This window comes from Letharia columbiana (genome assembly GCF_014066305.1).
Source record: "Letharia columbiana isolate WasteWater2 chromosome Unknown xpSc0000129_s0, whole genome shotgun sequence".
In the NCBI taxonomy this organism is placed as follows: Eukaryota; Fungi; Ascomycota; class Lecanoromycetes; order Lecanorales; family Parmeliaceae; genus Letharia; species Letharia columbiana.
Genome location: NW_023501186.1, coordinates 1 through 26,226, shown reverse-complemented (window position 1 = coordinate 26,226; position 26,226 = coordinate 1). Strand labels below are relative to the sequence as shown.

At 48.9% G+C, this 26,226-nt stretch overlaps 5 protein-coding genes across 5 annotated transcripts; 3 read left to right on the top strand and 2 right to left on the bottom strand.

The window, feature by feature from the left end:
• Positions 1–468: 468 nt before the first annotated feature.
• Positions 469–3,487, bottom strand: HO173_013400 (uncharacterized protein; the record flags this gene model as incomplete). The annotated part of the gene is made up of 5 exons (XM_037315220.1): positions 469–1,284; positions 1,341–2,904; positions 2,952–3,003; positions 3,050–3,120; positions 3,174–3,487. 5 exons carry the CDS (start codon positions 3,485–3,487, stop codon positions 469–471), a joined length of 2,817 nt encoding a protein of 938 aa, XP_037157894.1.
• A 2,431-nt stretch (positions 3,488–5,918) lies between these two features.
• HO173_013399 (uncharacterized protein) lies at positions 5,919–7,732 on the top strand (the record flags this gene model as incomplete). The annotated part of the gene is made up of 2 exons (XM_037315219.1): positions 5,919–6,128; positions 6,182–7,732. The coding sequence occupies 2 exons, from the start codon at positions 5,919–5,921 to the stop codon at positions 7,730–7,732; spliced, it is 1,761 nt and encodes a 586-aa protein (XP_037157893.1).
• A 4,714-nt stretch (positions 7,733–12,446) lies between these two features.
• Positions 12,447–13,847, top strand: HO173_013398 (uncharacterized protein; the record flags this gene model as incomplete). The annotated part of the gene is made up of 3 exons (XM_037315218.1): positions 12,447–12,650; positions 12,708–13,339; positions 13,391–13,847. 3 exons carry the CDS (start codon positions 12,447–12,449, stop codon positions 13,845–13,847), a joined length of 1,293 nt encoding a protein of 430 aa, XP_037157892.1.
• An 888-nt stretch (positions 13,848–14,735) lies between these two features.
• HO173_013397 (uncharacterized protein) lies at positions 14,736–15,576 on the top strand (the record flags this gene model as incomplete). Its single annotated transcript, XM_037315217.1, has 2 exons — positions 14,736–14,931; positions 14,990–15,576. The coding sequence occupies 2 exons, from the start codon at positions 14,736–14,738 to the stop codon at positions 15,574–15,576; spliced, it is 783 nt and encodes a 260-aa protein (XP_037157891.1).
• A 166-nt stretch (positions 15,577–15,742) lies between these two features.
• HO173_013396 (uncharacterized protein) lies at positions 15,743–18,328 on the bottom strand (the record flags this gene model as incomplete). Its single annotated transcript, XM_037315216.1, has 1 exon — positions 15,743–18,328. The coding sequence occupies one exon, from the start codon at positions 18,326–18,328 to the stop codon at positions 15,743–15,745; it is 2,586 nt and encodes an 861-aa protein (XP_037157890.1).
• Between the last annotated feature and the right edge of the window lie 7,898 nt (positions 18,329–26,226).

Sequence of the window (26,226 nt, the reverse complement as noted above, 5' to 3'; positions counted from 1 at the left end):
AGAGATGCTGACATATCGTATTTTAGGTATGGTCATGAGGGTGTGGATGACAATGTTGAGTTCGACGAAGATCGGGACAACAGCAGTGATGAAAAGGATATTGATGTTGATGAGATATGAGCGGGCTAGATGGTGCATGCATGCTGGTGTTCGTACGGTTGCGTTCCTTTGGTGGTGCCACACCCTCAAGGCATATGCAACACGGCCTGTACTCGTCATGACGACAAGCGAGGCGTGGTTTGAAGAGAAAGTTGCGTATCGCACAGGGACAGGCATGATCTTCGGCTTCTCAAAAATACATGGCCTTTTTCATTTCGCTGTCCACCTCACGACGCTATGCTGGATACAAATGCTCAAAGATTTCTGAATCGTATTCCCTTTGACTTGGGGTTCCTCTGCTGTATTCAGCTCATGAGCGCCCATAATGCAGAACGCCAGTCATTCCATCCTAGCCATGCTATTCTGCACTCAATCTTCCAGCACACTCCTATTGAAGAATCTGTAAACTTGCCGTCCTGCCTCTTTTCCAACCATTACGTCAAGCTCTTCTTCCGTCAGGTTACTGACATCTGCTAAATCTCCAACTTCGAGGGTGATTCGCGAGAGGTTCTTCTCGGTCATGCCGGGCACCGCTCTCAGCATATCCTGCGGCGTCTGGTTGAAGCTCTGATCGCTTGGATCCTCGCCAGCAATGAGGCCGATCTGCACCGCTTTGATAGGATCTGGCTCTTCCTGCTGCTTCTTCAGCTCGTCGAAGATCTCCGCGGTTTGGTATGGTGAGGATGACCAGATGATCTTCAGGCGGGGAAAGGCAAGTGTAAGAAGTGCAAGTTTAGACTGCAAATCTTGCGGATTGTTGGCTGTACTGAGCGTCGTGGTGTGATCGGTACCGAATGTGTCGAGTGTAAAAGACTTGTTCTGGTCAAATTCAATAAGAAGCATCGGATACTTATAGTGTTGGAGCATCGTCTCTGCTTGGTTAAAGAGGCGTCCGTTCTTGAATGAGGAAATGAGGTCTCGCACGCTTTTCCGCTCAATGCATATGTAGGGAGTGAGCACATAGTCGGCAACTGTGAGCATACAAGGGACGACGACATTGGAGCGACCGTGCAGAAGGGAGGGGAGAGAGGAGCGGAATTCGCGGACATCGACGACAATGCGGGGAGGTTCAGCAGTGGCAGCCAGGCGACCACCGCCTGCGATGCGTGTGTTTACAGTACGAAGGAATTGTTCTTGGGGGTCCGACGGCGCAGTGCCGTCCAGCGTAATGGTTACGGCCATGTTCTGCGAGCCGATTAGCGATTGAAGTCAACGAGACCGTGACACTGAAACCTCCATACTCCTTTTTCTTTGATGAGTCTTGTGAAAGCGTCCTTCTCTTTTCTAACCGCGCTGAGGTACCGCTGCTCTTCCACAGAGCCTCCGTAATACATGAAGTACACTCGGACGTTACGATCATCATGCGAGCTCCTGTAGACCTCCACTCTCCGGATGAATGCAGCATCAGGCTCGTACATGACCACGTATCTTGGTCGCACTTCTTCGAGAACATGCTCGTCCATGTCACCATCATAGGGATGAACAACTACTAGATCGCTCATCTCGTAAAGCTCGAAGTAGTCTTCCATGTCGTCCAAAGAGTCTATCGCGACTTCATCCTTCTGTGCGCCATCCGCGTCGGTTGGTTGTATGTCTGCCAAAAGCATTGCTACTTGGGAATCTCTGTCCTCCGCCATTTGCAGACTGCTATTGCCAGGTCTGCCGCCACCAAAAGCTGCGGACGAGCCACCTCTGACTCTTCTCCGCTTGTTCGGTGGGCCCTTGCCTCGATATCCGTCGGCACCTCTCTGGTCAGTGAAACCCTCGAGGACCTTCTGATTCTCTGTAAAGAGCGAGGCGCTGACTCGAGCGAAATCTTTCTTCCAATTGAGATAATTCCTCAATTTCCTTCTCATCATGAACGTCGCAGAGGCTTTTACCTCGGCATCACCGTCTGCCGCGTCATCTTCGTTCGTTTGCTGCGGACGAACGTGCATGTTCTGCAAGAACTCTCGAAGTTGACGGCACGTCCCTTGATCCGAACACATAATGAGAATGGTCCCGCTTGAGTCATCTCGTATGCCAGGATTGAAGTATGCATCACGCTCAATCTCCTCGAGTATGTCGGCCAGCAGTGCCCATTTTGGCTGCTCCTCAAGTACGGGACGAAGTGAGTCTGGCAAAGCACCCAAGGCTTCAGGAACCTCTCCATCGATGGGCTTACCAGTATATACTCTGCGCTTTGCGGTTTCAAACATCGTATTAGCCGCGTCGAGAAACAACCACGGCGATTGATTTTGACGATTTGAGCCCGGTGGCGGCTGATGGGCAGCCAAGATCGTGTCCAGGTACTTATTGAATGAGACTGCATCATAAGTGAGGAGCGCATGTAGTATACCCCGTAAAACACTGAGATCGTTCACGATCTGTCTTGTTCTGTAGCTCACTCGATGCCATATCGGGTCCAACTGTCTCCGCACGATAACATCAAAATTCTTGTGCAGCGCACTGTCTAGCGTCCAGTCATCCAATTCCAACCCTGTGTCCGCCTTTCGGAGCTCGCCAATGCTGACTTCAACACATTCGAGTATAGCATGTTGGATATCTCGCATCCCATCTGTCATGGGCACCTCAAGCTCGATAACTTCCGCTTTCTTGCGACCCTCAAGCGATTTAGCTACAGTGACATGGAAACGTGGCCAGAGAGAAGGTTTTCTGAGGAAGAGGTTGCGCATCATCGATGCAAGAGGCGCAAAGCCAGTGGTGAACGGTTCAGGATTGTCGGAGAATGCTTTGAGAAAGCCGGCCTTGTTCATTTGGCGGTAGATACGGATGATGAAGGCTTCGATGGACGTGGCAATGACCCTTGGCTACTGTCAGATCTGGAGCAGCACTTCGATGGGCTCCCATACCTCTCAGAGTGAAGCACCACGAGCCCCGTAACGGTCTCAGGACTCAGCAACTCTAGATAGTCAGCCCCGTCCCTACTCCTTCTGTCCAAGAGCCGTACTCGACAGTAGGTCAACCACCAATATTCGAGAGGTAATGCTGAATATTCCCCCATGCGAATACATTCTTTCCCTACCGCCCATCAGCCCCTTTCCCCTCTCAGGCAATGCCTGAGGGCAAAATACCTCATCCCTACACTCATCATATCCGTATTGACCTGGCTCAGCCCCCTCGCCGCTGGGGTCTTGCTGATAGCAGCATGTTCCGCTAGCGCTTCACCAATCCAACCATTTTCTCTCTCATCCGCCCCCACAACAACAACCAGATTGCTTCCGATGGCATCGTAGGAGTGAAGTAGATTGGTGACTACCCGCAACAAGCCCAGGCCGCGGGCAAGTATGACGAGTTCATCCTCGTTGCGAAGCTCTGAGAAGCAGTCCTGCTGGTACTCAAGCGGTAATGACAATTTCACGGGGGGCTTCGCAGTTTCGGAGGGCATCTGAATCTCTCACCGAGTCCTGCGGGAGATCAAGAATGTTGAGAGTGGAAGATCAAAAATATGTCTGCAAGACGAAGTGTAGACGGAGTTGATATGGCTGAGCGCGCTCTTACGGTAGAGAACTTCTAGCGTACCTCGGTATGCACAAAACGTTAGATTAGGCGTATCTTTACAGAGTGTACTTGTATTAGCAATGTGGATATTTCATCATGGTGGACGCAATTCTAGTAGCAAGCGGAGAACAGTTTTTTCACCATGGACCGCCACTTGAATGTTAAAACTACTATTCAACAAATACGTTATTATGTCACATAGTGATAACGAATCGGAGCTATTGGAGGCCCGAAGGAGGAGGGGGCTTTGGAGGCTTTGGAGGACATGGACGAAGCGTTGGACTATTAGTCGGACTAGGTAGATAATCTTTGAAAAGAGCCTAGAATAGGACGCTGAGGGGCGCCGAACACCCTACAAATGCAGTCTTCTGCCTGCAAGGATGCGACACGAAATGAGCTCGGGACATTAGGCAAAAGTAGAAGTGTCCAGGACTAGCAGCCACAAGGAATGTTGATGTTGGAAATAATCTGCGGACGGAGGCTGGAGCGAGGACTTCGCTTGAACCAAAAAGTTGGATTAGATATTTAGTTGCAGGTCAATTGAGAAAGCTCACGCTTTTTAGAGGATCCTGAGGAGAAGCTCCACTAACACTTGCAAGACCATATTGCTTTGCGATGAAAAGTTGTGGTGGCTTTCTCAGACTTGCTGAATATCATCTGGGAAGGACTAAAGCTCCGTAGTGGACAAAGGTCGATCAGAGCCGAGTCCGCAGCTACGCTTTGGGAGCGCTACTCGGACTGACCCAATGCCGAAGGTCGAAGCACAACGTAGGGCATTACTCTTAGCGATGGCAAAGAAAGGTAGCAACAAGCGATCAGAGAAAGTGCCAAGTTGGGAGGGCGGTCCAGGAAACTGAAGAACAATGGGACAATGCAACAGCATCGGCGAGTCCGGGCGACAGAAACGTCACATATATTCAAGCGTACTCCAAGGGGTTTGATTTGAACAGCCATGACATTCCTGGCTTCTTCCCCCGTGAGATACGCCAACAACTGCGGCAATCCAGACAGAACACAGCACAGCAGATTATTGACATCACCATCAACACCACGGAGGGCCTGTTTCATCTCCATTCATGAGATTTCTATGCCAATCTGCATAAGAACAGTCATTCATACGCAAGACCCCTTTTCGTAGATGTCTCGGTAGCAGCGGGCCTCTAGGCGTCAGAAGAAAGCGACAGAAATAGCGAAGAAGGCAGATGTAGAGAAGTAAAAAAAAAGATGCACATAGATCAACAGGAAGTTTTGGATTCGAGCGAAGAACATCGGTGCTGTTGTTTCTGACATGCAGCTATCTTTTAGGTTGGTTTGTCTGTTGAACAATTAGGATGGGATATTGAAGAGATATGAGCAACTTATTCGCTTGTGGTCATCCACCCTTCGAAACAAAGTCCTCCAACGGCAAGCGGAATACGTAATGGAGCATATCAAGTATTTCGATATCCGGCCCCTAAGTCAGAAGTCTTCAGCGAACAGTCTGTCAATAATGCTGCGATCAACCCCCAGCGTTGCGAGATCTTGACCAGATTCTGTACTTCTTTATCGATGTCCAGCAGATCCCTGATACTTTGAAAGATGTTTGAGCAGCTCACAGCTAGCACAGCTATCAACATCTGCAGGGAGACTTCTCGAGCTCCATGCGGATCCTCGGCCAAGGATATCACAGATGACCACAAGGTTTCTCTTCTTCAAGGTGTTGGCACCGAGGCAAAACGTCTCAAAGCTTTGCACATGCGGGTCCTCGTTCCCAGATACAACGATATTGGCCATATTTGGGACTCCACCCATCCTTCTATCTCTTTTGCTGCTCCCAGGCATTAACAAGGTCAAACCGTCTGGATACGCTGCTCAGTGCTCCTTTTTCCCCCTCTCCGGCCACGCTCTAGGACGAATCTAATTATTTGAGTTGGAATGATATCTAGGCGCCACTGTAGTTACTTCAATGACCCTGTTGTGCTTGTCGACGGTAATTTTCAGGTAAGGAGAAAGGCGCAAGGCACGCAACTGGTTGGATTTGGATTGGGCCGTGCTGGTGGTGCGGAGCGGAAGGCGGAGTCTTGGCATCGCGCTCATGAGGCCACCAGGCTGTGAGTTTTATACCCATATCGTACTTCAATGCTACATAGTTATTCACCATCGTCACTCATTATTCTTTCAAGCCGACTGTCTCTTCAACAGCCGAAATGAACGACAACTGGAAGCTTAAGACATATCCTCGGTCAGCGTTTTCCGCATAGCTTCTCCGTCGTCCAGAAAGCCCTTGTTGGCCAGCGCTTTGGACTTGATGACCGCCTGTCACGAATACACCTTCAACGATGCCGTCCGCTTTGTCCGACGCGGACAAGCAAATAATCAAAAGAGTGGTGCCCAAGGCGGTCAACAAGATACAGGCTGCTGCGGTGGCTAGGCTTTACGTAGCTTATCCAAATAAGCAACAATGGGTCTACACTGGACTTCAAGGTGCAGCTGTGCTGGCAGACGATCTGGTTGGGAACACCTTCTGGATCAAGTTGGTAGATATTTCAGTATGGTGCCCGCCTCTCTGCTCGGTTTGACTACGGTATTGAACAACAGCTAGGGATCCAGTCGCGGCGTGGTATGGGATCAAGAGATTTACGACCCCTTCTACTACAATCAGGATAGGACCTTCTTTCACTCGTTTGAACTTGAAAATTGTCTGGCTGGTCTATCCTTCGTGGACGAGAAAGAGGCCAAACAATTCAAGAAGAAGATGGACGACCGGGAGAAGAATGCGAGCAAGGCCACCAAAGCAACGCCGTTCCAAGGCTCGGGATCGCAGCCAGCAGGCGGGGTAGTAACCAACGGAAAATCGCACCATCGGTTCGGAGCCATTGGTAGCCTATTGCACGGTCAGAGGTCCTCCTCCGCTCCACACGTACCGCAACCACAACCGCAGTCTATTGTCCCTCCCCGGGAGCCTGCGCAACTCAACCATGCACAGATCAGTCCAAGCCGTGATAGGGCGTCATCGCTGGATACGGTTGATCCGTCATGGAGAGGGTTATTGGGCGAGCTACTGGAGATGGGCATCACCGAGGATCAGATCGAGCAGAATTCCGATTTTATTAAGGACTATATAGAACAGCGAAAGGCAAGCGGAATTCCGATTGGGGGCAACGATGGTGTCGCCAATGGCTTCGGCGATGATCGGCGAGTCAATGCACCTCCCTCTCCGCTGCCAGGAGCTCCACCTGGACGATTGGAATCCATCAGCCCACAGGATACTGGCAGTACCGTTTCTTCGAAACGAGGTCCACCCCCTGCCCCACCGCCATCTCGAAAGACTCGCCAAGAAAGTCAGACTGTCATTCCCTCCCATCAGGAAAGGTCACGGTCAAGGTCTCCTGAGAGGACGCCATCACCACGCCCGGCTTACCAATTCCGGGCACCACCGCCACTCGCAGACGCTGGCAAGTTCGCGCAAGCGCCAGCTCCGAGCCTTCCGAAGCGTAATCGAGCTGTCTCGAACGTCGCAAACCCTGGTCCACCTCCACCTCCCAGACCTCCAAAGACGCCTATAGAGGACGAAGCGGATGCAAGACCAAAGTTCGGCGTCCCCCCACCTTTTCAAGGAGAAAGAAAGTCTTCGGTGGCCCCTCCACCACCGCCAAGTCGAGCTCCCCTACAGTCTTCTCCACGCACTTCTCGAGAGGCCGGTCACGGACATGCCGTACCGCCTAGCGTTGCCGCCGCGCCTCCGCTTCCTCCCAAAGGTCCAGCTGCACCACCTCCATCCGCGGGTCCGCCTCCCCCACCTCCTTTGCCTGGACAACGCCATCCATCCGCCAACCCCCCGCCACCTCCATTGCCCACGATACCAAGACCGGTACCAAGTGCTCTAACTTCTTCGGGAGGCCCCCCTCCGCCTCCTCCCCCCACCATTGCCTTCATCCGCTGCACCACCTCCTCCGCCACCGCCACCGCCAATGCCAATGCCATCTGGCGGAGGTCCTCCTCCTCCACCTTTGCCGCCTGGTCGAGACTCCGTCAGCGCTCCACCCCTAACGAAACCGGCAGGAGGAAAGGAAGATGTGCTGGCTTCTATTCGAGCGAGCGGCGGCGTTGGTGGAGGCCGATTGAAGAAAGTCAGCGACCAGGAAAAGCGTGATAGTAGCGCTGCTACGGTCCCAGGTGCAGCATCCGGAGGCACTTCAGGCGGAGCAGCGCCGCCACCTCCTTCGGGAGGAGGTGGATTGGGGGATGCGCTTGCTGCGGCATTGAGTAAAAGAAACAAAAAGGTCAGCGCAAGCGGTAAGTTCTATATTTCCCTCCATAACAAACATTGCTATTTCTGACTTGACTTTAATCTGCACAGATGATGAAGAGGACCAGGAGGACGACTGGTAACGATGACAATTGGGACGACTTGCCAACGCGTGATGGACTGTGCCCGTTTCAGTTTGAACAAATGATCAGTTAGCGTATAGCTCTTGACTGATTTCAAGACTTTCAGCAGAGATGGTAGCTAGAATTCAATTCCGTGAGTGAAAAAGATGAGATCGGTAGAAGTAGACCATTTGACACAGGTCGAATCCAAGGAGCTTCGGGATAACGCCTGACCTGAGCCCATTCTGGGTCCCTTTACCCCTGTCATGCCCAATAGAGGTCCCTAAAGTTCAATATACTCGTGCTGTCCAGGAGTGAGTTACCTCGCTTAATAGCGCCGGGAGAGAAGTTGACCAATCAAACTACTCAGTTCTCCGCGAAAATCGTAGTTTGATTGGTCAACTCTCCGGCGCTATTAAGCGAGGTAACTCACTCCTAGACAGCACGAGTAGATAGGGTCTGCAAAGATTCTGAAGACGATTTTGAAGAATTATTAAAGATTATTAAGATTCCAGCTAGCCTATTCGAGTTAACTTCCGATTTGATAGGCTTAAGAGGCGACGAGAGGGTGGTACGTGGATCGCGACTAATATGCGCTAAGAATGCAACCAAAAACAGTCTAAAACGTTTGCGATACACCCTATATGAATCACTATTATTTTATACATTAATCTTTATCTATTCAAGTAAGAGGAATATTTAGAAGATTATTAATAAGTATAAGAAAGTTATTTTATAGCGCATACGGGAGAGTATATAATCTAAACACGAAAGTATAAAGAGGCTTCGGGGAAAGCTCAGGAGACCGAATATTACTTATATACGTCTTATTATAACTTAAGAATAGTCGCTATATAATTATATTAATCGTCTAAATAATATCGAGTATTTACTTTAATTAAATTACATTTAGAATACTATTAAGTATATTCTAAAAACGCTTTAAATTTATATTATTTTTTAAATTACTCGATAAAGATTAGACTATATAATTTATAAAATAATATTTTAAATATTATAAATAAAAGTAAAAACCTCTTAGTGTCGAGTGTAAGAATATATATAATATTAAGAGTATACGCGTAGCGTATAAGAAATTTCGATAGAGCTTAAAAGAAGGGTATATAATATTAGAATATTTAAAATATAAACGAGACTAGCTTTCGAATTGGCTATAAAATCGTTTATTATATTATTACTTTAAATAAAAGTAAGTCTCTATAATTTATAGATTTAGATAATTATAATTATATTATATCTATAAAATATATTAGCGTCGTAAATTAGAGTATACCTCTATTCGTAATTTTAAAAGAACTTATATTTTATATAAATAAGATAAAAACGACTTATCTTCGAATACTATATTAGTTATTTCATTTACTAGATATTTAAATAATCGACTAATATACGACTAGCTATTACATTTTAATATATTTCTTATTATCGTTAAGTAAAAAAAGAGAGTCTTAATTCTAAACGGCTTCGAATCTCATTATATCTACGAATTTCATATATTTATTCAATAATTAAAGATCGACTTATTTATACTTTCTTATATTTTATATATATTATATAGCTATTAGATATAGAATACTTTTAACTATTTAAATACTATTATACGAAGATTATAGATTTAATTATATATCTTAAAAGTAGTAACTTTAATAGACTTAACTTTCGTAATATTTAATTAAATAAGAACTTAAATCTTTATACTAGTATTATATATTTAGCCTTTTAAAAGACTAATTTTATACTCTATAACTTTAAAGTAGTACTCGAAAAATTAAAAACTAATATCTCGCCATAACTTAGATAAGTCTATATCCTTATACTTATTAGAATCTTCTATAAAGTCGAAGATATTATTAAATACGATTAATAATTTAAAGAACTACTACTATTTAGGCTTTTATTATTTTAAAGAGTATATAGTAGTTATTAGCTTAGTTTATAAAAGGATCTATTATTAATAACTACTCGAGATAAATTATTAAGCGAGATATTAAGGCTATTTATAAAGAGGCCGTAGTTAAGCGAGTATATAAGATACTTTAAAGATAATTACTTAGAAGAGAGATAGATATTAGTAGATTAAATATATAAATCTCTAATTATAATAAAAGAAAAGTTATAGAAAAGGCGGAGAAGGCCTAAAGCGAGCTATTCGCTAAGGAAATTTAGTAAAAAAGGTCGATAAGATTATTAAGGCTTATATTCGAAAGTTAAATTATAGTTTATAAAAGCTAGTATATATATATTAAGATATATTTATTAGAATTTAAGTTATAGATCGAGATTTATATAGAATTAGAAAGAAATAATAAATTTTCGCGTCTTTAAGACTAGCGTCTTTGAGTTAAGGACTACTATAAGCGAAGCGAATAGTCGAACTACGATTACTTTAACTTCTTCGATTATTTTAACGTTTTTTAGCTAAGACTTATTCTTAGTAATATAACGACGCTAGTCTCTCTATAGAGGCTACTATTAATTAATTAACTTCTTTAAAGTCTTTATATATATTTTAAAGACTTTAGAACGTTTATAAAGCTATAGCTAAGTAAATAATATAAGATTTATTAGTTATCTAATAGCGTTAGTATAGACTCGAAATCTAGCCGTATGTAGGTAAAATGTGGTCTTCAGAATCTTTGTAGACCCTATCTAATAGTATGTCTTGCACTCGAAAAACTTTCGCATAACACGTATACCTTATTATTGAAATCACATTACAACCACGTATCCTACGGACCTAAGGCCTTTAGTACGATAATTAGCTCATTATTTGATATAGGGCCCGTATTAATAATGAAGCGATTATATAACTGTAGGCCTCGAGACTAATGACCCTCTGAATATCGTAATATCATACGCCTTTTCCGATAGCTAGGCCACGAAGTCTTCCTTTCGACTAAGCTTAATAGTCAATTATCACTATTATATACCGATCTTCCCCTCCTATAAATAACATTATTATTATTATCAGCAATAACAATATTAATTCTACTCTCTCAACACGGGCATTAGACGCTACGTGTTATTTCAGTTATTTTAGCTTTAACGTCTTTATACGTGTTAGATCTTAATATCTTAATATACTATAATAACTATATTACACTTACACTTTACTTCACTTTACACTAATTCGCCAATCCACACCATATCGTTATATCACATCTCCCCTAAGAGACATATCTCTTTTCCCTTCATCGACTAGCAATCAGCCTATAACGCGAGAGAATCTCCACCTTTCTTCGCGCTTTCTAAAGGTGCCTTGAGATATATAGCATAAATCGTTCGACCTCGCTCTATCGAAACGTATCCGACGTGGTGATACCGGATCTTGAACCTCGGCTTTATCCATCGAGTAATGGATTGCTGAGGAGTAGTGACCCTCAGTAATCGTTAGAGTAATCCCGCCGAGTAGAATGATTGACAAAAGAGTTGGGATTTGGATATTGTTTTCTACGGGACTCCCGGGCTCAGTGGAGTCCTTTATTTAGTTTATAAGCACACACATACACATGAGGGTTACGGGTTAAAAAGAAGGATACGGCACTTGAGTCAGGGGCTCTGCGATTGTAGGGGACCCTCTTTCAGCTTTCGGCTAGTCCAAAAACGGTTAGATAGATTAGTTACGCGTCTCGCATAGTCGGCTATCAAGGCAAGACTTCAGGGTAGTATGATGTAATCAATCAATCAATCAATGTCTTGCACTCCTGGAAGATAGTCCTAGGCAGTCCGTTGCTATAGAGCCGCCTTCCGAAAGTAGGGTTAGGGCTAATAAGCCTTGGCGTCTTGGCATGTGCAGGACTTTGGTGCAGACCTCCGTATATGTTGATGAAGATACAATCTATCTGGCGGCCTCAAAATTGCGATAATGGGAAGACTAATTTTCGTGCATTGCTTTTCTATACATCAAAAACACTCCCCATTCTGCTTTCTGGGGTTGCGAGTTTTTCAATGCCAAGACGCAAAGCTTCGTGCATACGCTAAATTTCAACTCCAATATTTCCCGTTCCACGAGGCCTTATTTATGAGCAACCATACAAACGAACTTTACCCCATGCTTTCTTGAGGATATGAGGCCTGCTCCTAGGCCGACTACGTCTACACCTTCTTTGTCTGTTCTCCGCTTTCTCCGGTCCCAGTCTGAGCATGCCTGCTTCTTCACTCCTAGCACAAGAGCAACGGCCTGCCCAATTTCTGTATGTCGAGGCGCAAAAGGAGCTCCAGGGAACGTAGCGCACGCTCTACCTTCAACAAGGAGACATCTGGTCACGAGTTCGCGCCGTCAAGCTTACGTCGAATCGTCTCTCCTTAATCTAGATTTCCTTAGACCATATTCCGAGCGAGGGTCCTCAAGATTTCCTGCCCTTGCAAGCAGGAGTTTGCCGGCGCCTTTTGGCTTTCCCCCAAGAAAGGCGAGCTCCTCTCAGTATCGGTCTACCGATACTCGACCGCTGTGGAAAAAGCCATGGAAGGACAAAATGCGCAAAGAAAATTCAGCCTTGAAGTCGAGTGGTTCACCCGCGCTACCCAGTTTCCTGGATGATACTGGCAGCACGCATTTTGGTCGTAGGAAAACACTGAAAGGGCCGAACGAGTTAAAACTACGGTGCACAGAGTTCGATGAGAACGGGAATGTCACGTTCATGGATGGTGAGTTCAAGAAGTCCGAGCTAATTGCCAAGGTATGTCCAACAAATCTAGTGTCCGAAAGGAGAGATCGATGCTGATAGATTGTGTAGTATGGTCTACTCCCTCGTGACCTGAGAAAAATTGATTCCTCTCTATTGCCCCATATCCTCGTCCGTCCCTCCGCAATCTTGATCAATCTTCTCCACCTACGCGTTCTCATCAAGCACAACCGTGTACTCGTACTTGATGCATATGGTACTACGGACTCATACACTCAGTCCCAATTTATCCACGATCTTCAAGGGAAGCTGGGTCAGCACGAAACATCACGGCAAGCTGGAGGCTTACCGTACGAGTTCCGAGCTTTGGAAGCGGTGCTTATCAGCGTCACGAGTGGCCTCGAGGGAGAATTCGAGGTCGTCTCTGAGCCGGTGCAGAAGGTTTTAAAAGAGCTTGAGGAGGACATAGACCGTGACAAGCTACGCCATTTACTCATATATTCAAAAAGACTGGGCACATTTGAGCGAAAAGCTAGGCTCGTGAGAGATGCAATAGATGATCTACTCGAGGCGGACGATGACCTTGTGACCATGTACTTGACTGAAAGGGCGCAAGGAAAAGTCAGGGAAGAAGACGACCACACAGAGGTTGAGATGCTGCTAGAATCGTACCACAAAGTCTGCGATGAGATAGTCCAAATCGCTGGGAATCAGGTCAGCAATATTCGAAACACTGAGGAGGTGTAAGTGTCCCAAGTTTCGCCAACAACATTGTTCCATACTAACGTCAACAGCGTGAAAGCCATTCTTGACGCCAATCGCAACTCCCTTATGCTTCTCGATCTCAAGTTTAGCATTGGCACTTTGGGCATTGGCACTGCGGCCTTCGCTGCCAGTCTCTACGGTATGAATCTGAAGAACTTCATCGAGGAATCGGATCTCGGTTTTTTGGGAGTGACAGCCACGTCGACGGTCTTGGCAGCGGTGGTATGGGCGTATGGCCTCAAGAGGCTTCGAAGGGTACAAAGGGTCAGTATGTGGGGCGAGCAAGGGAGCAGGAGCCGTGGACCATGGACAGACGTCAACACCCCTCTACCGGCCTTACCAGGAGAGTCGAGGGTGGAGCGACAAAGGAGGCTGGAGCTGGCAAGGAATGAAAGTGGAGAAGACGGCGCAGGAGTAAGAGAAGGCTCAGAAGCCGTGGAGATGTATCCAACGGTAAATGAGGAGAAGCCTTTAAACGAGAAGTGAGACATTTCGTGGCCATTGGCCTTGGAAGTTGTCCAGGCACGGCCAGTCTGGTTGATTTGTCCTGCACAGCGATGGGAGCGTTCCGTGGCATCTGTATCTTGTACCAATAGGCCTTATGCAACTCAATCTGTACGGTTCGGAAATCCATTGCGTCGAGCCACGCACATCATTGGTATGATAATCACCTTGTTGTTATCAATCGTCTCTTGTCGACATCTATTCGGCGATACAAGCTAAGGCTAATCGTGTCTACCCTCATTTACGCCCATTTTAAATCCGACATAGATAGCTACCACTATCATAGCTACCACTACTCCTTATTTAAATAGCCTACTATCATAGTCTATCATAATGACTAATACTACGGTACTATAGTCGCCGTCTGTAGGCCTGATATAGCAGAAATCTCTGTCCTGGACTCAGATGTAGCCTATTTTTATTCTGGCTATTTTTAAAGACACGAAGAGAGACTGAGAGGTAGAAGTCTAGTCAAGAAAAAGGCTACTGTCAAGGAAATGGATGACTGGGTCATGAATTCATGGTGTGGTGTAAAGATGTTCATTATTCTATGTGCCTGCAGGGCAGATATGTGCGGTGCCAAGCCACACTAGGCCCAAATGGGTGGTGGCTCTGGAGGAGGCCTTGGCGTACCGTGACATGGCTGTTACGTCGGAATTATCGGATTTAAAATGGGCGCAAATGGGGGTAGACACTTAAGTCCAGCCTTGGCGATCCGTCCTCACCATCCTGGACGCCACTACCATCTCAAGGAGGAATGCGAGGGAGTACTCGAAGTCACTTCGTGCTGGTCATGGAACGAATCCATTGGTCTGTCAGTCGCTTGAATCCTGAGCACCAGGTCCCTTTTTGAATCGCTCGCCAGTTGCTATGTCAAAACCCTGGCTCCTGGTATCTCCTGCCTCTCGTGGCATTGGTCTCCAGCTCGCCAGACGCCTGCTCAAGACCACAGATCTGCCCGTCATTGCAACAGCACGAAAAGATGTGAAAATGACCAACGAGCAAATACTGAATGGCCTCGACGTGGACAAGCAGAGGCTTGAGGTGCTGAAGCTCGATGTGACTGGTACAATTTCGCCAATGTTCCTACCGATCTCGAAATTCCCGTTGACCATTTTCGTCAGATGAAAGCACCATCTCTAGAGCGGCATCCCACTGCAAATCCCGTTTCTCATCCAGTTACCTCCGCCTCGCTTTTTGCATCCCTGGCATCCTTCATCCCGAGAAGTCCCCCTCCCAAATCGACCATGCCAAAGCCCTCTCCACTTTCCAAATCAATACGCTTGGTCCCCTTCTCCTCTCAAAGCACTTTTCGCCTCTTCTACCCCGCCGTTCCACGACCCTCGAACCCATCCCGCACCTCCCTGCTTCCGCTGTCCTTGCCCTGATGTCTGCGAGAGTGGGTAGCATAAGTGATAATAGCCTTGGTGGATGGTACAGCTACCGTGCAAGCAAAGCTGCTGTCAATTCCATCGCGAAAAGCATAGATATCTATCTAAGGCAAAGATGTGGGGAGAACGCGATGTGTGTGAGTTTGCATCCGGGCACTGTGCAGACAGGGTTGAGTGAGGAGTTTTGGGGAAGCACGCCAAAGGAGAAGTTGTTTACGCCTGAGTTTGCCGCCGAAAAGTTGATACAAGTTGTGAACGATGCCGGGTTGGACGGGAGGGGCAAATGCTGGGACTGGGAGGGAAAGGAGATACCGCCTTGATGGGGCCAATAGTAAAGTGGTTGAAGCAGATGACACGAGGGAAGGGTAACGAAGACAGCTTTGATTTCTTCGAGTTACCGGTTCTATCAGCACATGCGTCTTCTCCGGCCAACTTTAACTTGCCTGATCCCAAGCCGAAATCGACTTTTCCAAGCTGTACTACTCCCTATGGTCCGCTGGAAGTGCTCCACCTGGCACCCGCATTGCCACTATGTAGTGCCAAAAGATTCTCCAGCCCTGCATACAAGCTCCCCGTCCCACTCGTCCCACTTGACCGATCACAGTCCTTACCCGACAAACCAATGGAGCTATCCCCATCCGTGCCTTCCATTCCATTCAGTCCTCGACTACCACCGCAAGCCGCAGACGTGTTAATCACAGCCAGAAATGCACTCTCGAGCATGGCGTTCTTCCGTTCCATAGCGGAGAGTCGCTCTTCGAGACCGCTCATTTCATGGATCAAGGAGTGATCTGAGGAGCGATGCGAGCGTCTTCGCAAGAGAGGAGACAGGTGGGGCGTCGGTACCCGGGAAGCAACAGGGCGCGGAACCGGCAGCGAATGGGACGACACTGGGCGTACTTTGCTCTCATCCTCCGGTCCCTGCAGAGTCGGAGACGCTAGATGAGGCGGCACAGGATAGAAGCCATTTGTTTTGAAACCCCGCGGATGCTCGTCCATGCTATTTCTGCCGAAGTGTGACTTTTGGGATGGTGCTCGCTGGACTGGGGAAACGGGTTTCTGCTCAGCGACTATGATGATCGGAGAGAGCCTTTGAGAAAGCGTGCTGCTGTCGCGATATTGGAGTGTCGTCGTCGCGCTCAGATTGCTGACTTGAGAGTGCTGTGTTCTGTGCTTAAGTTCGAAGAGCGCATAGTTGTAGGAATCTCGTGGACTTGGTAGCTCCGCGACCCCTTCATGGCACCTCTGATCGTTCACTGTGTTCCGAGTGACCGGTTCGACCGCTTCAATCGTTGCCTCGTGAGACCTCATGCGAGCTAAGTCTCGATGTTTCTTTTTTCGGGTATTCTCTGCTCCTTCTTTCTTCAGCTGTTCTAGCTCGTCTGGTGTGCCAACGCTCAGGCTTGTGGGCAAGTGATCCAACCGCGGAAACGAGATGCCGCGTCTCTTCGAGCGGAGTGGCGGCAACGGCTGAGACATCTCTTGCTCTGTTTCAGTCGCTGCATTCATCCTAACCGGCGAACCGGGTCTTTTGGGTGGGCTGCTGTCCACGGAAGGGTACAGTTTGTATTGGGATCTGGTAGGTGACTTTTGCGGTGGTACCTTCGGGGGCGAGGTCTCTGGGCTTGCTAACCTCCGGCTTGAATGACTGGCTCTCGGTGTCGCTGGGCCGAAGCTGTCGAGCCCTTCAGGCAAAGACGGCAACGGCGTGAGAGGTGCAGGCCCGGGCTGAGGTGGTACCTTGACGAAGACGGCGCTTTGGGCATTAGATACAACGCCGGATGAGGCATCTGATTGGATGTCTTCTGCAGTGGATTCGGCGGACACAACGGAAGGCGCCTTGGAATGGTAGTTGATGACGGGTGATGTCTTGGTCCCTGGAACCTGCTCTTGGGTCATGGGCAACGGTGGCGTTAGAGGTCTGGCAGGTCCCCTGAAAACCATTGGGGGAAGGATGATGCGACTGGGACTCCGATTCAGTGGTTTTGCTGATTGACCTTCACAAGTGACGGCATCCCAAGATCCGTCTGGCGCGACTGGAGCTTCTGTCTGTTTGCCCGTTTTCTTGGCTGGACTGCGTGATCTGCGCCGAATGACCGCGCGAACACGCGAAAATGGTGCCGGACCATTGGCGGCAAAGTCGCGGACTCTTGGCTGGTACTCAGCTTCTGGTACTGGGACTTGAGAAGCACCTACAGTCAAAGTAGTCGTCTCGCCTTGGGACAGTATCTGAGAAAGGTCCCTCAATAAACCGAGAGAGTCATCAGTGGTGCTCTTTCTTGGTGACGATTGCACGGTTGCTGCTTCGGTCAATGGCTTGGGTTCGATGGGTCCGTTTCGTCCAGGTGCGGTGTTTCCGTTCGTCAGTCTGTCCCTGAGAACTCTGTTTCCGAGACTTTCGGAGGTAGGATCGGGAAATCCAACGGTCTGGTAAGGTGACATTCGATGTTTAGCTTCTTCACTTTCAAGGCTCCTGTGGGCCGAACGCTCATGTACCGGTTCCTGGGTCGCATTGACTTGATGAACGATCGAATTGACATCCCCAACGAGATCCAAAGGAGCTGGGGGATGCCTTCGTTGGCCTTCACTCGCAGGAGAGCCCATAGGACGTCTGCTTTCATTAACCCGGTAGGTTGATGCGTTGCCACTGCTATCGTATATTTGTCTTGAAAGGATCTGTCCATACTTGCGACCATCTGAAGTCCTGTGTATCGCAATTGGCATCTTATTCTCTTTCGAAGACTTGCGTTTAGAGCGCGAACTGAAAACTGTCTTGAGTGAATGCTTGCGATGCTCCGGTGGTGGTTTATCGTCCCCAGTCGCGCTTGGAGGACCCTTGACAAGCTCCTCGCATATCTGTTTGTTCAACCTCCTCGCCTCGCATATCTGTTTGTTCAACCTCGTCGCCTCCAAGTTGTGAATGAAGCCAGCATTTCGTGGCTGGAGTCGCGTGGATCCCTTGGGGAAATGGCGCTTTGGATGCAGCTGCGGCGAGTCTCCGTCAATGCTGCTTTGCGGCGGGTCTGGAAATCGGAAAGTCGCTGGATCAATGTGCAGATTGGAATCCATCATAACCTAATCGTCGGAGATGTGACGAGTTGTTAAATGCTCGAAAGTTGTGTGTGAGACGGCTTTTAACCCTCGGCCTTAAATTAGCAAGGGGCCGGGATCGGAGTAAGGTGTTCAGTCCTAGTGCCGGGTTTTCAAAAATATCACGAGAAGTCTGCCAGAGAAGAAAGTGGGTAGGTTGCATATGCATTCATGCAAGGGGCGAGGTAGTTCAGTACATTCATTGGGGCAAGAAGGCAGCAAAGGATCAGCAAGGCACAAGATGGGAAGAAGGGGAATAGAGGTAAGAAATCGCCGCAGTATCGGATTGCCACAAACCTCAATCCACGCGGCTCAAGAAGGGGTCTCTGTTTGAAACAATTCTTGGTTGCGAGCCGGCGCCAGGACAATACCCCCATGGTTTGCATCATGTAAAGGAGCCGCTAGCCGGCTTGCACCAACTGCGCCCCGAAAACGCCCGCTCATACTGTAGTATGTGACCAGCATACTGACGCCTAGCAAGGCATTTATCTACATGACGCCTTGCAAGATGCAGCGCTGAAACGAAACAGTAAGCAATAAGACAGCGTCTCTTCGAATCGAAAGGCAGGCAATCACAGCCTCTTCTTGGGCCTAATAAAAGGATCCGCGTCTCTTTTCTTCTTTGGTGGTCGAACTATATGTTGTTGAGGGAGAGGTGGCCTAATTGTAGGAACCTCTTCCGCTTTGATCACTTGACTCGAGCCGTTCCCCGGACGCGTTGACTGTCCAGAATATCGCACCACTCCTGATGCCACGTTGAGGTTCCCGGACCGGTCGTTGATTCTGTCGACTTGCCTTGGTCCTGCCGCAGCCGCAATACTGTTCGGCGTGGCCGAGCTTGGCGCATTGTTCGCTGGCCTTGGAGGAAGATTGGGGCTCTTCGATGGCGCGTTGGATGGCCTGGGAGGCAAAGTGGAATGTGATGAAGTGCCATTTCGATTCCTGCTATGGCTTCCGTTGGGTAGCCTAGATAGCGGTTGGTCGCCGTTCGATGGTCGTTTGGGTGCATCTTGTTGACTCAGTCCGAAGGGCCCACGTGCTGACTCAGGTCCCTTGGGAGCGTCTAAAGGCGGAGAACGTTCTCTTTTCCTTTTCTCGCCAATGTGCTGAGTTCGCCCTAGGCGATTTGGACCAATATTATCAGGTGCTGGTGTCTCAGCCGTACTCCGTACAACAGGTACTTGCATGCCATGGGACCCCATTTGCCTCTTCCGCCGGATCTCTGGCAAACGCTGTAAAAGGTATTTGTGGTCCGCCTCGGTCTTGGTAAGCCGTTCCTTTTCTTTCTTCGACAAAGGCGCCGTACTGCTGCAAGTCTTCTGGGTATGGTCAAATACACCGCAAATCAGACAGCGGTCCCTTGTGCAGGAGGCTTTTACATGGTCGGAGCCGGCGCAGCGATAGCATTTGTTTGGGCTCATGTTCGCGGCGTCTGGGTTGTCGCAACGACTGGTAAAATGTGCAAAACTGCCACACTTCTGGCAATTTTCAAGTGGATTCAGGCCGTTCGCTCCTCCGGCAGGCTTCGACGGCATCGCCGCGGCATCATTGAACAGTCTGCTGTGGACTGGTGAATCTGCAACGACTGAGCTGCGGCGTCTTGCAGCGGTGGAAGCGCTGGAGGCTGGTGCGTCAATCATCTCGATATCGTGATCGACATCTGAAGGACTAGCACTCGTCACCGGTGAATCTTTCTTTCCGGTAGGCATGGCCGAGTCCAATTGTAACAACGGTTTCTTCAAGAGGCTTACCAGGTCACCGCTAGTGTAACGGTCTCGACGCTTTGCATCTTGGATCAAGCGGCCCCAAAACTCCCCCCGTATCAGAGATTGGGAATTGCCCAAGACCCATAGCGATGATTTGGCTCGTGTAATGCCCACGTTCATTCGCCGAATATCCGACAGAAATCCGATGCCGCCGCTAAAGGATGCCCGAACACAGGAGAAAATGATTACCTCGCTCTCGCGTCCTTGAAACGCATCCGTAGTATTGAACTCCACAGTGGTCAGCACGGAGTCACCATAGATTTGGGCAAACCGAGAGCGAAGTTCCCGCAGCTGGCTTTTATAAGGGGTGATTATCCCAATCTTTCCTTTGAATTCGTAGCCTTTGCAGTCGGTAATCAGACGCTCAAATAGCTTGAGTGCCACTTCGATTTCCGCGATATTGATCAACGAGTGACCACGCGGAACACTTTGCTGGGTACCTTGCACATCAAAGAAGCGGTATGGTCCGAGGATCTTGCTCTGGTGCCAGGGTCTTGTCCTCAGCTTGGCCATGTCTGGTCCATCCAGAAGTTTAGCATCGTAGAAAGCGTTGCTAGGGAAAAGACTGATCTCCGGATGCATCCGGTATTGAGTATCCAGAAGATGGACGTCGTTGGGACTATTGGCTTGCATGCGGACGAACAGACTCTGCTCGTATTGGAATCGTGCAGCTTCTCTCGAAAGCACTGTCGGCGGCAATTGTTTGGGGTCGCCCACCAAGATGCACTTGGAGCATCCGTACTTGAGAGGGATCAGCGCGCTGAGCTCGATTGATTGGGCGGCTTCATCAATGACGACAGTCTCGAATTCAATATTCAGGCCCTGGAACATCTCGTGACCGCTGCCACTCAGTGTAGCACAGATCACATGAGCACCGTCAAGGACTTCTTGTTGTACACGCCGCCTGCTCATCTCTGCATCTCTGGCGGCCGTATCACCGCTGTCTCGAGCCACGTCGATCTGATTACTGAGCTGTTGCTTCCTTCTCTTCAACACTTCAAATTCGCGATCCTGCTCTGCGGACACCGGCATTCCGCTGGCTTTGAGTCCGTCCACCACTGTCCGAAGACTATGAAGTTGGTCGCTTGTGGACTTGTGTCCCATCATGATCTTGTGGATCTCGTCTCCGGTCCCCGTTTTCTTGCCACTAGCGACATTGAGTTTTGCGTTAACGAGCTCTTCCAACGTCACGTCCAGAACGTTGGTATTGATGGCATCGCTACGGCCAAGACGAATCACTGAGAGAGTCTGTGAGTTTCCCTCGGCTGTCTTAATGCCTTGCTTGAACCTCATGACGAGCTCGTCGACTGCCGCATTGCTTGGAGCGCAGACAAGTAGCTTTTTTGAGGCAGCCCCGTTGCCGTTGCGCTGCACGTTTCCACTGTTGCTCTGCGGACGAGCAATAGGCACGCCTTTATCAGCGAAACTACCGGTCAACAGTGCACCGACAATTGCCACTATTGTCTTAGTCTTGCCTGAGCCTGGTGGACTATGCCACAGTATTAGCGGCTGCTAGCGCGGCAAAGTGTCATACATCAACATACCCTTGGATGAGAGTGAAGGCATCATTGTCAACAGCTGATTTAACAGCTTTGGCCTGTGCAATGTTGATACTGTAATTCGCTACGAGGGGTCCCAAGTGTTTTTCTGAGTACTCGAGCAGTGGCGATGGTCTCGCTCTAATCACCTCATCGCAAAGATCAAAATACTTGAGACCCAGCAAAGCACCGTATTCCCTCTCCAACGGTGTGATGGACGAAACCTTGACACCGTATAACGTGGAATTAGGTACCATCGAGGCCACTAGGCCGTTGCCCACGTTCGCCCTGTACGTTATTTCCATCGTGGACTTCTTCCGACTGATCTTGAAGACGCGGGCAAGACAATGCGCTTGCCGGGCTTCAGCTGTAGGTGACTGATGTTTTGACATCAATACTACGTCGGCTTCACCGATCCCAAGCTCCTTACCTTCAGCCATCGATATAGTTGTACTGACTTCGAGAAAGGCATCGACGGTCATGCGATTTGCTACCTTGATTTCGAAGGTCTTGAAATTGCCTTCTTCTTTCGACTTCAAGAATCCCTGCCACGCTTCGAGGACTAGCAGGGGCTCAAAGGTATTCTGATAATCGGTGGGGGTTCGAAAGCTGTTTGTCACTAAGCTGTAGTCCTGCCTCTCGGTGCCTGGGGGAAAGTCGCCGTTGTGGAAAAAGTCCCAGCCGAGGATAGTCTTATGGAGAGCCGTGAGGTCGGGTGCCAATCGTGCACGCATATCTTTGGCAGACCTGACCTGCCTTGTCTTCTTGATCGGTCCCTTGTATTTGGCTTGTATGGCTCTGGCAGCTTGATATTCTCGGACCACATCAGGGAGTCTCGACGGTTTGGGGCCGAAGAGCTCTCGATCCAGATCGTTGTCTGATTCGGATTCTGAGCCCGAGGATAACATCATACTGGACGCCTTGGGGGCGTGATCCTTGCCTTTCACGCCGAGGCTGCCCAAGCCCGAGCCTTCCCCGAAAGTTTGTCCGGAATTGCCAACCGCGGCCTTCTTCTTGACCATGGCCAGTGTCTCGGCATCTCGCTGCTTCTTTGCTTCTCGGTCTCTTTCACGCTTTTCGCGGAAGAGAGCGCGGTCAGCGTCAGATGCGACGACTGCCTTGGCCCCCTTGAGGGCTTTCTTCTCCCGCGTTGGGACGGTAGACGGTTTGCGATCCCGAGTCTCTGTTGGTTTCCTGCTCGCAGCGATCGAGGCCTCCATGCCCTTCATCAACTCCGCAGAGCGACTGACGGATAAGAGGTCCTGGTCCAGGATGTCGGAATCGCCAAATTCATCGTCAGATACCTCGACGACGGGCTGAGATGACTTGGCTTTGGACCTCCAAGCATCCAAGTCAATAACCCCCGCCTTGATTCTCTTCTTGACAGCTAGGGACTGCTCTTGGCTACGATCCGACACGGGTCCAGACTGTTCACCATCAGTATCTGCCAAGGCAACCGTACGACCCAGGTTTGACTCCAACGCTCTTGCGAGCTCGGCTTTCTCCTGTGGTTTCAAGTGTGTCCTTCCTTGAGGTCCATTGTTGATCACTTGCTCCAGGAAATTGCAGGGTCCTTCAGCAAGGGTCATGGACAAGTCCGTCAGTCGATCCAAGACTTTGTGGGTAAGCTTTACCGAGATTTCCACGAGGAAAAGATCACGTAGTCTTAGCCATTTACTCATTGCTTCCATGATCCGAGCGGGATGCTCCAGAAGGCCCTTGCCGGCTTTGTTTTCCTGGGCTCCGGTGGTACCGTCCTCCTGCTTGACGGGATTTGCAGAATCAATCGCAGTTGCGAAGACGCTGTACTGGTCGAAAAATCGTTCCGAGAATTGCATGGTATCTCTGCAGAACTCCTTGAGTAGATTGGAATCAGCAACTCTCGCCCGACTCCAATCCTCCGTCGTCTCGTATATCACTCTCAGACCTTCCCACTGGCATTCCCAGAAGTTCTCCAGCGCTTTGGTTTCGGGTGTGCCGGTGAGCGAACGGGTTCGGAGTAAGCCGTGTTGAGAGTCGCAGAGGATGTCAAGCACATCGGAGGAGGTCTTCAACATGCGGGGGCAAGAAGCAAATGTCCGATTACGTGCAATGCGACGGATAGACCAAGAGAATGCATTCAGTGTCGTCTCGAGGAAGGTCTTGAGTAAGTGGCCAATGGCCTCCTTCCGAGCTGATTCGGAGCTGATGCTTTTGATGAGATTGACTCCTGCTTCGTATAGGTTGGCATCCGGCGAGAAGAGCGATGCAACCAATGCAGTAGCCGTGTCAGAGTGGCGGAAGAGCTTATCCAGATCGCTTGGGCCAAAGTCATTGATACGCTCCAAGATTTGACATACCAAATGTGTGAGGCGGCCGAATTTGACGTTGAATCCGCTTTTGGCTTTGGCGTAAATCTCGTCTGCTTTCACCTTGGGGTTTTCATCCACGTTCACCTTGAATTTTTCGAGCCCCGTGAGATCGTTGATGCCGACCAGAGCTGCCTTAGCCACGGCCACATTGCCACGGTCGAGATGTTGAACTACAGCGTCCCAAATGGCTGGGGAGTACGACGCATATCCATCCGAGACTTCTTTGTTTTGCTTCAAAGCCTCTTGATCCGTCTTCAAAGATTTGCATTCCAACGCGAGAGCAACCTTGACAATCTTCAGACAGGTATCTGCGCAGTGTTCATGGAGCTTGTTGTCAGTAGGCATGGAAGGTATCTCGATGATCTCTTTGATGTACGCGCTAGTTACTTCCAACGTCTCAGCGGCTACAATTCGACCCGTTGGACTCAGTGTAGCACCCTCCTTGTTGCAATTGATCAGCGTCCAGCCCAAGGTCGCAAATCCTGTTCGTTTGCACTCTGCCCTCGCGTGTACCGGAAACATGTTTGCTTGCAATCTGTCCAACAGCTGAAAGCCAAGGGAACGACATGCTCCAGCCTGATGCACAGTCTCTAAAGAGGTCATGAAAGGTCTGATCCAAGCGAGCATGTCCTTGAGCGCAGATGACTCATATTCTTCGTCTTCGTCGGCTTCCATTATGAATCTGTCAAATTGTGGGTTGTTGAAGACCTGCTCGATGAATGCGGTTGGCGAGATTGTGCCCATTGAGTCCCAGAAATCCTTTGGTGCGAGCTCCAGCAAGCTCCTGATTGTTTGGATTAAATAGCGTAATCCTTCCATGTCATGATTGAGGTTTTCTAAAGCGAGCCGGAAAACGTCAATATCCAAGGCACGAAGGGAATGGGTTACTAGATTGTTGTCGAGCTTTTTGATAATCAGGCCAACGCCGTACCATAGTCGTTGGAGCATCGTCATGTCCACATCAGGTCCAAGACACAGCCGCATGTTCAACAGAAGCGGGTCTCGTAGGGCAAAGTCGAAATCCTCCTCTGAGGGTATGGTCTTATACTTCGACCAAGTATGGGTAGCCCAGGTCCACCTTTCATGGTTCGTGTCGAACAGGAAAGTCGTTGCGCCTGGTACATACTGCGTAATTCTCAGTCTCCTGTTCGTCTGCACTAAAGTAAAAGGAAGCTGAAAATGCTCTTCTAGAAGAGACCTATCGGCGAAGAAGGCTTCACAACACAGAGCTTCGAAAAGGGCAAGCTGGGAGGGGAGCTCTAGGACGTCCTTGTGCCGACTTGAGGGATCAGTCGCTTCCAATTTTAGAGTCGCACCGTCCAGCCCGCGCCTGATGCGGTCGATGTCTCGGGTATTGAATATATCGATTAAAGCGCCCACGTCCTCTTCGGTGTGGAGACTACCAGCATTAGCATTGCAATGGTCCCTCCGAGGTTCCAGGTCTTCTGTGTACCACTTACTGCCTCAGATTTTCAACCAGTCGCTGTCGAGATTTGTAGTATGCTATGACACATGCATCGCATCTTCCCAATTGTTCATCGATCCGGGCCCCAAGCTCTTCTTGAATGCGCCGCGCATCATCACCGTCGAAGGAGAAGAGCATTAAGCACTCACATGCTTGCTCTCTTCGGAGGTCAGCACTCTCACCAATCGGATGCTCGATTTTCACGCGGTTCAGATCAGGGGCAGTGGGTGTGTATATGCTGCAAAACCAGTGCAATTCAGGAGGCAGATTCTTCAGCTCTCTAGTCAAAGTTCAAGTCGTCAGTGAGGTGACAGTGAGTCGTTTGGACACCTTCGGGCACTGGGATACGTACTGGAGCTTACTCAAATACACCGCCATGGTTGTTTAAGCGCCGTTGAAGAGCAGCGCTGGTTGGAGAGCCCTTGCCCTCCCTCTGAGGAAGTATGGTGGATCTTGAAGCTTTGGCTTCACGGTGGGCATTCTCGGGGTCGCGAGAGGCTTGCCACTGAGATAGCAGGAATATTTACGGTGTCCATGATCATGGCGGCTTTTAGTGAGGTTCAACAGAACAAGAGAGTCGCAGGTCAGGGTAGCAAGCTCAGGTGAAGCTTATTAAAAGGCAAGACAATGAGAATGAGGAGGAGTCTTGGAGTTTTACTGTTGAGAAGGTATACCGATAATCATCTGTGCTTTGCTACTCGCATGTACGGAATTAAACGCGTAAAGTGGAACACAACATTTATGCTGGCATCAACTAGCG